Source organism: Triturus cristatus, chromosome 5_2 (genome assembly GCF_964204655.1).
Source record: "Triturus cristatus chromosome 5_2, aTriCri1.1, whole genome shotgun sequence".
In the NCBI taxonomy this organism is placed as follows: Eukaryota; Metazoa; Chordata; class Amphibia; order Caudata; family Salamandridae; genus Triturus; species Triturus cristatus.
In genome coordinates this window covers 413025642-413039050 of record NC_140588.1, presented here as the reverse complement: position 1 = coordinate 413039050, position 13409 = coordinate 413025642, and the positions used below count along the sequence as shown (strand labels likewise).

Genomic DNA, 13409 nt, shown 5'->3' with positions numbered 1-13409 from the left:
GCATTTCTAGGTTTTATTACCTTAATATTATTTTAGGAAACAGCATGTGAACGTATGCCCATTGATGACATCACAGGAATCACATAACTTGGGCCCAGAGATTCCAAGGAAACACTAAGGATTCATACATGCCATAATTTGTAAGCACATAGGAGGGAAAGGTGGAGGGGAAAAACACAAGGTAATTTAATTTCCTCATTTGCATTGTACTAGAGGAAGCTTTAGGAGAGGAAAACCGAAAATAACTTACTTTTTAGCTTACAAAATGGGGGTAGGAGGAGCTAGCGTTCCAGCCTTAAGTAGCAGCATTGGATGAGGACTTTAGACCCAGATGACAGCAAGAGAAATAAATGATATAATTGAGTACTATGCCCAACATTTACCTTAGTGATGCCAGTTAGAGACTACAGTATTCTACAAGACTTATTTCAAAAGTACAATGCAGCTTTGGGACAATTATTATTCTCTTCGTTTTCAGGGAGATATTTTTTCTTTGTGAATACAATTCTCGGGTACATGTATTGCTCTGAACTAGTCTAGTTAGAGAGAAAACATCCTACTAGTTCCTCTTCTCCTGAAGAGTACAGCTCCCCCCAAGCAACTACACCCAAGTAACCCCTTATGCTATGGTATCCTAGAATGGTCTTTACATCATTCCTTACTGTTTCATTATGAAAGGATGAAAACAAGTCAGGAAACAACGAAAGAATGAGATAAAAAACAGAAGGGGCGATAGCCAGCAGGCTTTGTTTTTATTTACATCTTTGATGCCTAAATATCTTCAACTAGCCTTTTCAACTTTTGAAGATTCTGGTGGATCACTGAAGGGGCTTATGGGCACCATTGTTGTCCTCCACTTATGTAGTAGACTGCCTTCAACACATTATAAAACATGCCACAGTCTTTTTGTCTTACCTCTGTCTAATTCTAAAAAATGACTCAAGTCACATTTTGAGTGACTTAAGCCCATAACCCTTGAACCGGGACTATGGTAATTTTTCTGGGAATCACCTGAAGAGCAGTGCAGACATATGAGAGGATTGTCTGTAGAGGCATGGTAATTGATTTCTTCTTTTGATTGTGTAGAGCAAATATACAGTCTGCTCTTTAATTTCCACTTCCTAGACCTCTCCTCCATTATCAGCATGTATCATCATTTTCCATTTTACTGGTGATCTCTGTAACTTCTCCTGATCACTCTCTGCAGGTTGTTCTCCACGGTCATTCACCCCTTTACTTCAACACTGCATGTGGATAAGCATGTTTCAGATTACACATGACTGCAACTACAAACCTCCAAGCTGTGCTGTAAGCAGTGCTTTGTATGCCCAGAAAACTTGGTTGGAAGTCTGCTGGAATGCGATGTGGTGATCTACAGCATGCTGTATGTTCCTCTTTGAGATTAACAATCATTCTGTTTGTTAGAGGCCAAAACGGGATGATCTTTCGATGTCAGAAGTTCATGTAGGGTGCACATTTCCTGACTCTTGCCCATGCCCAAATGCACGTATTTCTATGGAGACTAAAGTTCGCTCTGATGCAAATACCTTGTACAAAACCAGCAGACCTAAATCCACGGTGAGTCAAAACTGGTTGAATGTAAAGTTTACTTGCATTCTCATAGATAGTGGAAATAAGCAGGAAATGGGGGAGATCATTTACCTTCAACTTACAACAGCAATGATACAAACTAGCACTCTACCTCTGCCCCCGAAAATCAACATATCTCATGTAAAGCAGTAATCCTCATTCCCCATCCCTGGAGGCTGAAGACTAGAGCACATGCCATCACACAGCCATAGCAGAGCTTGAAGAGAGCACAATTGAGGACTTCCTGACCAGTGGAGAGGCAGAGGTAATGAGGCTGCATCCGCACTGCGAGCCATAACACGAAGAAGGACTGCCTCATCAAAATGGGGCAGGAGGATTCAGTATTGTAGGGGTCCAATCAGATTGAATTAATCTCTGCATAGGCTACAATCCTGGGGTCAGGGTCTATCCCATTCACAGGATGCACTATGCCAGACCTTATCTGACGATCATCGATGGTTACTTTTCTTTTGTTATATTTTGTGGGTACTCTCGTTTAGTGTTTCCCAAGTTCTCTCTCATAAAATGTTAGTCGAGACTTCTTTTTGTATACTTGACTGTCAAATGGTATCTTGGTTGAGCAGTTAAGACTAAATCTACTAGTTTAGGTCCAAGTACAGTGAGATACACCAATGAGAAAAAGGTAATGAGTCCTAGAGTCCTATGGAGAGCGTGGAAATTAATGGAGGCGAAATTCCTGGAGAGGGTGAGATGTTCATGCCATGGCCTTCATTTCATCAAGTGTTCATAAGCGATCACTGAAGGGATTCACTTTCTGGCTATTTTTCTCTGCATGGGTTCTTCTGCTGGAGCTTGCTTCTGCCCGGCATCAGCAATAACACCGGAGAACGGCGCTTAAAATCAAAAGAGAAGCACAGTCCTATATTTCACTAATTCTGAAGTGTCACCCATGTGAACCAAACTGGTAGATATTTTAGGAATCAAGCAATCAGGATTTGGGTAGACAAGCAAACACGATTAACTCAAGAGCAGCTGCACAGATGTAGAAATAGGTAATGGTCAGAGGGTTTTAGCCAGAAGCAGGTAATGGAAAAATTCACAGCCTAGTCAGTGCAAGGGCCAATATTAGGTATGAGAAGTTGAAATGTGTCAAGAATATTATTGAAAAGAGAAATAATGTGTTTGAAGTGAGACTGTCTAAAATGGTGAATAAAGTGTTGCTGAAGTTTGGGATAAAAAAAAGAAGTACAAAAAGAAAGAGGAAACATGGCATTTCTGAAAGAGAAATGAAATCTTGAGTAGGTTACCAATACTGTTGGACCCAAGGGGTTGACAAGAACGAAAATGTGGTAGTTGATAACGTAGGTGATATTTAGTTTATGTACAGACTTAGGAAAGTGATGCTGTTGTGGTTAACTGCCAAATAAATTGCACGAAATTGTGACTGTTCTATCTGTTTAGAGTTTCTTTGGTTGCCCTCTTTAGATATTTGTGAGTTATACAATCTGTTATCTGATTTATGTTGGTTTGTGTATCCTCTGAGCTCTGTTCCATTTGTTCTTTTATGTCTTGTTCTGTTGTACAGTGTTGGGAATGGTATAATTGGGCTGGTTTCGTTACAGAATTATTCTTGCTATGTGGGAAATTGATAATTCAAACAGTGGGGGAAAACAACTGGATGGCTGTTCACTCACTGGACAGAACTCTTGTGTGCGTCCCAATAAAGGAACCATGTATGCATTTAAGTCTCCATCAGTCTACATCTAGCCTGCTGTCTGTAAAACGTACGTTTCTCTTCAATGCGGCTCTAAAAGTCAACCAACTCAGTCAAACAGAGGGGGATAGTATATTAGAAATATGAACAAAATAACTATGTGGACGGAAATCAAAGTCATGATTTCTGAAGCAAACCATCCTCGAGGAAACAAATGGACTTTGCACAGTATGGAATCAAAAATTTATTAAAATGCACAACTACTTGCAACAAGTGTCTTAAAGCAGAACAGTGTGTTTTGTTATATTTTCATGTATTAAATAAATTTCAATCCTCAAAGGTCTGCTCGAACTCCAAATCCAGGACCCTTCGGTGGTTCAGTCAAAGAAGTTAGGCCGCCTAAAGGTTCACAAGAGAAGCGTCCATTTCTGAAAGAGAGAAGCTCATGATTAGGTAAAACTCCCATCAATAAATTCACAGACTATTTAATGGGGACCACTTTCTTCAAAGCCAAATGCAAGTTGCATCACTTTGAACTGTATCGGATTTTTGTTTACCAGGAGTCATCGATAAGCTTCACCCTCAAATCTGCTTAAGCAATTTTTAAACGTACAAATAATGTGTTCATTTGTGTGAAACTGGAACAGGTCATATAGTACAGCCTCATATTTCAAATACATCACTGGGCACAATAAAGTATGTCATTGTACAAATTGAACTCCAAACAGAAACTCCAGTTAACTCTTCCCATAACACACCAGTGTGATTATAATTTACTCGTAGTCTTGTTGGAGGATAGATTACACATTCTCACATGTTGCTCTTACAATCATCTTTGTTACTGAATGGCTAGAATGTTTCAGCTATCTTGAAACATCTTGTGCAGAGAATTTAAATTGCATTTGGATCAGATCCAACATTTAAGACTGATGGCTGAAGTCTGCAGAGGCTCCTAAGGACAGTACACTTTTCAGTCCTGTGCCCTAGCACCAAACAAAGCAATCTAGATTGAGAAATCCTTCGGTCAGCTAGAATAAAGAACGTCCTTGAAAAGAGAAAATGCAGTGAACGAGTGCACCCAGTCACCCAATCTAGTCTTCTTTGAGGGTAATAATTACATTTGAGAGAGTACCTTATTATGAAATATGCGTGGAAAGTGGAGCATACAAAAGCCTTCCAGACAGTAAGTGAATGAGGCATCGTTCTAAAAGCAGAGTATTGCCTTTGCGGAGGATCAGATCTTAATTCGAAGGCTGACCTGGAAAATGTTGCTAACTGATAATTTTGATAGCTTCTTTGAGGTAACTTCTATTTGGCGGTAGTGAAAAGTTCGGATTTAAATAACCACCTGCAGCATGGATGCGGAGATGATTCCAGGAGGTGGAGAATGGCTACAAGGACAGATAGGGACATTTGTGCCGGATGAGTGTATAGGCATCAACACTGCCATCTACTAGGATTATGTTTTTGCAGTACATTTAAGTCAGTGCTGACACTCAGAAAGGAAGCAGAGGCTCCATATGAGGGCTGCAGTTGCAGGTTTATATGCCAAAAGACCATATAACATTGTAAAACCTTTCTTCTACAGCAATTTAGGACAGTGGGCTGCAGGAGAATGGCATATGAAGTCTAATGATTAAATGGCCTAATGTGATTATGACAAATTCAAGGACAGTAACAAGCCAATTTTTGACACTCGAATTCAATTAGGATCTGCCACTCAATTGATTGCAAGTCTACCAGATACTAGGGAGACCGGGTAATATTGTGGCGAGTTCAGCTTGCTTAACCCCTTCCATGCGGGGCGGATTCCCCCGCTGTGCTGAGCGCTGCTTGCGCGGGCGAAGTCATGACGGAACGGTTCCGTCATGAGCACAGCTCAACCGACGCTCATGACGGAACCGTTCCGTCATGAGCGCCGAAGGGGTTAATATAAATCGAGAAGACCCGAAACAGCTCTACCAGTACGTCCATGAGGGAGCAGGTTGTGAAGTGTAAGGGGTGCTGTGGCTCAGTTATTCTGCTTCCATTTAAACTTCAGCTGCCCGACCAGTGCGCCATTCCTGAGAAACTGTCTCCTGGGTATGAGTTTGGTCTGACGGAGTTCGTCAAATGGCAACCACACTTGATTCTTGAACAGATCACCCAAGACAAGTAGGTCGGGTTTAGAGCAATGTTCCCTACAACTTCTAGTCCCTACATTCTGAAATCCAGGAATGGCCATAGTGGGAGCACTGGGGAGTATGCCGCCACTGTTCTTGTGCAGGCCAGACACTTTCTCTAGCTCTAGTAGAGGATTTATAGAAATAAATAGATAAATAAAGCAGTGGAAGGATTCCCGAGGATTTCAGTGAGCACGAGAGGTACAGAAATACAGAATGGATGTGTGCAACTGCAATGCTGGTTGATTACAAAAATGTTTTCAGTAATTAAGTACTTACGTATCCTAGCTTCCCACATAGAGCAGAGGTTTAGACCTTATGACTTAGTACACCCCCATAACATCAGACTGGACATCCTCTCCTCAAGAGGCAGCATATATTTGATTGTAGCTTTGCAGGACAATTGAAAAGTAAGTTATTCACCACCCTTCTTCCTGTGTAAGAGAACTAGGATCACAGATAAGTAACTTTTGCTTCTCTTCCGGGGGCTCCTCATTAATAATTATCAGCGCTTAATAGAGCAGCAAGTCCATCCCAGACAAAAAGGCAGACAAGGAAGAAACAGCATTAACCCTAATTCAAACAAATTTCTAAAAGAGGCCTGGCCTAGAGTTGGAATCCAAACAATAGTGTCTGGTGAAGGTCTGTGTAGACTTCAAGGTAGCAGCTTTAAATACACCTGAAACAGCGATATTTAAGAGCCATGTAATCAGCCTTTCCCCTGGTTGAATAAGCCCTAGATGTTATGTTATTTTGTTATGTTATTTTAATTTATTGAGCGCACAGCTACTCGGAAGTGTCCCGGCGCTAACAACAAACAAGGCGGCCAAACTACAGATATCCATCAAAATAGCAATGTCTTCAGGGATTTACGAAACAAGTGCGGATCACAAATAGCCCTCAAAGACAAGGGAAGTGAGTTCCAAGCGATGCAGGCTCTGCGGGCAATGAATTGCCCCCCATGCGAACACGCTTAAATTTAGGGGTCTCCATGAGCAACAACGAGGATGACCTCAGCTGTCTCCTAGGGATATAAAAGGAGAATCTGTCCTGCAGATACTTGGGGCCCAAACCATAAAGGGCCTGTTGAACAATGGAAAGCATTTTGAATTTAAGGCGAGATTCCACGGGGAGCCAATGGAGTGTCCGAAGTTGAGCCCGAGCACTTTGCCAGGGGGACAGACCGCCCAGGAGTCTGGCTGCCGAATTTTGGACCACCTGCATCATCACAAAACTATCATAATTGCTTTTTCTTGGGCAAGTCAGTTCTTTCATGCGATTGGATTGTCTTAATTATTTTGCCCTGTTAAGATAGGTTTCCAGTACTCTTTTCAGTCTAATGTTAAAGAGACCTTTCTGTTGGTGTACAAGGCTTCGGAAAGAAGGTTAGTAAAGATGTTGACTGACTTACAAGTCAGAAATTTCTTTTGGGAAAAAAAAACTGATGAGTTCTCATCACCACCTTGTTTTTATGGGAAACTGTACAAGGTTCCTGTGAACAGAGCCTGAATTTCACTGACTGCAAGTGAAGGTGATGGCTACTATGCCTTTAAGATTTAATGCTGCACTGTAGCATTATCTACCAACTCAACGGATGGACCCATTAGTCTGGACCGAACAATGTTTAACTCCTAAGGAGGGTGTGGGTCTCTACTAAGAAGGAATCTTTTTAATGACGTCCAGGAAATTTTATCACAGTTATTTTACAGAAAAAGGTTTGTGAAGTCGATTTTCTGTATGCAAGGATTGGCACAAGGTGTACCTTTACTGGTGCAAATCAAAGATTGCACCTCGCTAGATGAAGTAGGCAACATATTACCCCATCTTCTTGGCATGTGGAGAGATCATAGTTCCTGTGAATGCACCAGATGCAGAATCGCTTTCACTTAAATTTGCATGATGTTCTGGTGGACGTATGCTTTGTGTCACACAAAATATTTTCTGTGTACATAAACAAGTCTTTTTGCCGATAGCCACAATCCTTCAAGACACTTCGAATCACCTCGTTGTTAAATGTTTTTTTTTTTTTTTTAAATGTGGTTTTCCTGTAACAACTGACTGAGTCAGCCTCTGCTCCTCAGCTTTTTAAAAAAACTCTTCTCAATACTGTTGCAGTGGTCTCAATGCCTGGCGTGTGAGAGTAGGAAAATGCATGAGACCACTGACCCTAGAAGAGAAAAAAAAAAATCTTCTGAGGTTGGATGAGGTGTTCGTACTCGACTGCAACATAAAGTCACTCCTAAGTAGTGAATCCTTTGAGCCAGAGTATAAGTCGTGTTTTGCTGATGATGTGGTGACATAGATGGTGGAGGATGTCTGGAGATTAAAGGAAATGATCAGGACTTTGTGATAGCACTTTTATTAGCCAGACATCTAAGAAGGGGTTGACAAAAACAGGTACACTACCAGGTACTTTGATAAAGTGTGAGATGCTGGCTTCAAGCTGAAAGAGGTCCTTGAAGTGGTTTTTGCCTACAACAAATTTCAGGAATTTATGATGTTTTCTTGGAATGTGGAAGAAGGCAACTTGTGTCTGTAGCACACATCCAGTCCCCTTGTCGTATTTGGGGGTAAATCTGCTAAGATTGTCAGCCAAGGGGTTTGTTATTCCTGGAAAGTCCTTTTCTGTTATCTGAACGTGTTGCTGTATTGCCCAATCCCATATTTTGCGTGCTTTTATGGACAGTGAGTGTGAACGAGTTTCTCCTGGTTTGTTACTAAAATACATATTTGATGTGTTGTCTGTGCATACCAACATGGATGAATTGCTTATTCTTGGTAGGAAAGAGCGATTGCTCTCAGTTCGAAAACATATGTGAAGATTAATTTTGTTCACGGACCACTTACTGTTGGACTTGTAACTCCTGCAAGTTTGCACCCAGGGGCATAGCTTTAGGGGGTGTGTTGTCACCTCCTCCAAATAAATGCATTATCTTGGTAGTTAGGTCTGGAGGCCCTTAGTCGGGCCTGCTATTTGTGTGTTGGTTCTTCTTCTTGTAACCCGAGAATGAAATACAAAACAATGACCTTTTATATAAACAAGAGAGAGAGAGAGAAACAGATACCCACCTGGTGGTTGAGTTTCAAATTGTGAAAAGGGTTTACATGATAACTGATTTTCCACTTACTTCACTAATGGCATAGACATTTAGGAGTTAGCGATGAATATTTCTAAAAACTATCACTTTTCATAAGTGTCTGTCTATGCCATGATGTAATCTGATGTACCAAGGTGAAACGTTTCCTCCTGTTAAAGATATACACTAGTTTAAATTTTGAAGAGATTGTATATAGTTGTACATTACGATTGTTGCAAGATATACATGCCAAATGTTTTAATTGCCGGGCTTGTTCACGGACTTTTGGAGCCAAGCCAGAGCCATGGCCCTGCTCTGATTTAGCCTGCCGTATTGATTTGCCTGTGCGCCTTCCTCTATTGGAGACTTGAGCTTAGTACATAGGGTGGTGAGACACTTGATGAAATGATTTACAGAAGAGGAGGACTAGACACATGAATCCCTACCCACATGCACCTATTTGACAACTCTACCATCAAGATTTCATGAAGCAGGGACGAATAAGAGTGCATGCAGTAAATAAATATATTCAGAATAAGTGATCCCAGTGCACGAACTTCAGGCTGTTGTGTTAAATACAACTGTGTCATGCGTTCCCAAGGAAAACTGCCAGGCCCAGGTGGACTGGGTAGGGACTTCGCTTCAGATGAAGTGTTTGGGTATGACATCCCTCAAGTGCATTCTTGTGTTTTTTAGTTGGGTCTGGGGGCCCCAAGTTAGGTCTACTATATCGGTTGTTTTTTGTTTTTTTCCACTGTTCTCATTTCACTAAGAGGTTTTAACTTGTTTATTTTTTGTATCGGGATCTTTGATAAATAAAGTAACCGGTTTAAAAAAAATGTGCTAAATCTACACCTATAGAAGTACTCCTCAAAAGGGTGCAAATATACTACGTTTTGGAATTCACCAACATTGGCAGTATCTGTCTTGGAAAACCTTGGCCAGTTTCAACTTTCCATGCATAACACTGACAATCAATCACCCGAAAGGTGATAAGGATGAATGCTTGCAAATAATCTAACCAGTGGCAATCGCTCAGGGTAGCATTCCACCACATAGTTTTTTGACCAGTGTTCCACTTTAGCAAAAGACACACAATTGATGGACGGAATGCAGAACATATCAAAACATTCACCCCCAGTCAAGAGCTCACAATGCTACCCCAGTTTAGACCTGGCCATATGCAAATCAGTGCTGACCCTGTGCCTCATGGGAACAGTCTTGCCCAAACTGCTAAGCCAGGTCCTCCCTGGACTGGAAACAAGCATCCTAGGACCGGTTTCGGGGTTTCACCCCTCTTCAGCCAGGATAGCTTGAATCCAGTGGCACAGTGAGCTCAGGACCCACGTCTGGGCATACCCGGCGCACTTAGGGCCAGGAAGCAAAAGACACACAATTGATGGATGGAATGCAGAACATATCAAAACATTCACCCCGAGTCAAGAGATATGGGTTAAAACCATCATTCTTTTGCTCACCATGCCACCCCAGTTTGGACCTGGCCATATGCAAATCAGTCTTGACCCTGTGCCTCGAACTAAGCCAGGTCCACCCCAGCCTGGCTGAAGAAGGGTGACATACCCTGAAACCGGTCCAAGGATGCTTGTTTTCGGTCCAGGGAGGACCTGGTCTGGCAGTTCGGGCTGGATTGTTCCCATGGGGCACAGGGTTAAGACTGATTTGCATATGGCTGGGTCCATACTGGGGTGGCGTAGTGGGCAAAAGAACGATAAATTTAACCCAGATCTTTGACTGGTGGAGAATGTTTGCATTGTCAGCATTCCGTCCATCATTTGTTTGCTGTAACATTTTTCGCCCTAAGTGGGATGGGTATGCCCAGACGTGGGTCCCTTGCTCACTGCGCCACTGGATTCAAGCTAGCCTGGCTGAAAAAGGGTGATATACCCTGAAACCGGTCCCAGGATGCTTGTTTCCGGTCCATGGAGGACCTGGCCTGGCAGTTCGGTCTGGACTGTTCCCATGGGGCACAGGGGTAAGACTGATTTGCATATGGCTGGGACCAAACTGGGGTGGTGTAGTGGGAAAAAGAACGATGGATTTAACCCAGATCTTTTGACTGGGGAGAATGTTTGCATTGTCAGCATTCTGTCCATCATTGGTTTGCTGTAACAGTGTTCCACTCTAGACAGAGGCTCACCAAATGCAAATCAGTACCGACCCTGTTCCTCCTGGAAACAGTTCATCCCAAACCTTTGTCACCTCACCCGTTCACCTTGCTGCTCACTGCTTTTTTAGTTAGGGAATATGAGATTCTCTCCCCCCTCCCCAAGTTAGTGCCCGTTTCATTTAGCTTGTTTTTTGTATTAGCTTATCGAATGAACCCTCCTTTTGTGGCCATTCTTTGTCTGGTCCTTCTCTGAAATGGCCTCATGTGAAAGCGGTAGTGTGTAATCAAAGGGATGAAAGATTACATGCCTAAAATGGACTTTGAGTAGACAAATGGTGATTGATTTTCCTTTTTGCAAATGCTTTGCTAAAGAGGTGAGCTATGTTACTCTTTTCTTTGGTCAGAATGCCTTGTTTTTATTTGCATCCAGCATGGCTCCCAAAATTGTATATTTCTGAGAGGACAGAGTGTTTTTACTTGTTTAGCTGTAGTCCCAGCTAGTTGAAGAGCTGCAGACAATCCTGGGTAGATTCTGCAGTTGACTAATACCTTAGTTGGTATGAGTAGGGGAGATGAACTCTTACATATCATCTTCATCTATTTACGTGTATAGCACAACTTTAGTCAATTAAACTTAACAGGAGCTTTGATCGAGCATGGGGTTCTTATTCTCTTTCTAGTGCAACAATACGGATTTCAGGTCTTCATAGTTCTGCAATATCAGGGAACAGGAGTTAAGGGGATGGTGGGCGTTGGCCTAAAAAGAGATACTCCATTAGTTCCAAGCCCGCCTAGGTAATTGTTAAAGAATCTTCGCTGCATTCTAGAGCACAGACAGATGCAGACCCTCAATGCACTTATTGTCAGGGGAAGCAGAAGGGCCCTAGCACTTAAACAGTTAAAGATTTGCTGACCAGGTCTGTCCCAAATTCAGTATCTTTCTGTCAAATCCATATAAATAGATTTAGGAACCTGTATATTCTTGGTAATCTAATCTCAGACGTTTCACAAATATTAATAACAAAGTTATTAAAAAGTCCCAGATGCCCTTTCCTATGGGCCATAAATGTTTGACTAGTGACATTATAAAAGATTTCTGGATCTGAATTCCAAGCATTCCTTATTTCAGTAAAACCCATATTATTTATTATTTTATTTACTTTTAAGATTTATTACTGCTTAGGAAGAACACGTATTTACAGCAAATAAAACCACATTAGAGCTTCTGAGAAGCAACATTTAAAAGAAACCATTAAAACAATATTGAAATAAAACATTTCTCAACATTTAGTGCAATGAAAGAATTTTCCATGACGAAAATAATTCAAGTATGGCAAAATACCTAAAATATGCATTCAATATAGATATTGCTGGTCCTCTATGAGATTTAGACTTTTTTTTTTTATACAAAGTTAATAATCTTTCTGCACAGATGTTCCCTTAAGAAACGCAAGTGCTGCAAGTACTTGCACCAAACTCTAAACTCAACAGATTGTGATGAGATTAAAATGAAAATACTTTGCTAGCAGTTGAATTTTAAACAAATTGACCCATATCAAATTCTGCAAAGTATCTGAAATGAAGGTTTACTCCAATAATACAGATGACACACTATGAGAGCTCGACACTTCTAGCCACTCGGGCACATGTGGCACTGCTGGAAAATGCAGATTGCCATTAATAGTGAGAACATTCAAGCATGTTACACCGTACAGATGTTCAAGACACACTTTATGCTACAGTCAGTTTTGCTCATACATTAAAAATGAAAGTAACTTGAGTGATTACCTTGGACCAGGTTCTGGTACTTTGCCAGCTTTCAGATCATCAATTATATTTTCAATATCACTTGGTGTTAAATCCTCCTGCAAAGCAGAATAGGGTTAATATGAGAATTATACAAAAGTTGTAATGTATTTGTAAAACGCAGTAGGAAGAAATTGGCAGTTGCTCAGAAGTCCAAATCTTCAAGGATAATGACATTTTTATCAAAGTCCAAGAACCCCTGTCTGCTCTCAAGCCGTCTAACCTCATTAGTGTTTTTGACAGACATTTTAACACATTTCATCCCATTAGGCAAATTGGTTACTAATACACATATGACCTGAAATGCACTTTGGGGGTAGCCCATAACTACAAATTTAAATATGCCATTCTATTTACCTATTTGGTGTGCCTAAACTTAAACTGGGACAAACTGAAGACACATAGGATTATCCAAGAAGGCCATCTTCTAGATTCAGGATGTTGGATGCTGTTATTGAGTGATTAGATCAGATATTTTTGCTAAGAATCTCGAAAGTCCTCATCAGGTCCTTAATTTCATTCACCTACAGTTCAACAAATGTGAATTAGCAGGTTAATATTGATCGATTATTTCTCCTACATCTATCTAAATGATAAAAATGGAGTGCAAAATCCTAGCATCCTAGCAGGGGATTTAGTTTGAACCGTATTTGGATGTCATCATGTTAATGGGGGAGGAAGGTGGGAGTTGAACTTACCCAAACAGGGAGAATCTTTGTTAAACGATTAGGTAAAGCTTCAGCACAGATGGCAGTTCTGCAGATTAGAAAGAGCTTAAATGCATACAATAGTTGAAAATGCTCAGATTTGTGGTCTGAGCCCCAAACTCTAGGGATACAGGGTTTTCAAGCCTGTTAGATGTTATTTTTGTTGAGTGAAAGAGACATTTACTTAAACATAGGAAAGTGATTCATAAAGCAGAAAATGATCACAAGCCCTTATGCCATCATTTAAGAAGACATTCTTTACTC

General features: G+C 41.1%; 1 protein-coding gene across 1 annotated transcript in view; it reads right to left on the bottom strand.

Moving 5' to 3' along the window:
• Positions 1–3496: 3496 nt before the first annotated feature.
• The window catches only part of NDUFV2 (NADH:ubiquinone oxidoreductase core subunit V2), a 124483-nt gene continuing 114570 nt past the window's right edge, over positions 3497–13409 (bottom strand). Inside the window, exons 7-8 of the mRNA XM_085607325.1 lie at positions 12421–12497; positions 3497–3693 (exon numbers count right to left, since the gene is read on the bottom strand). Of these exons, the coding sequence (XP_085463451.1) occupies positions 3600–3693; positions 12421–12497 (171 nt within the window). The 3' untranslated portion in view covers positions 3497–3599. The remainder of the gene's footprint in view (positions 3694–12420; positions 12498–13409) is intronic.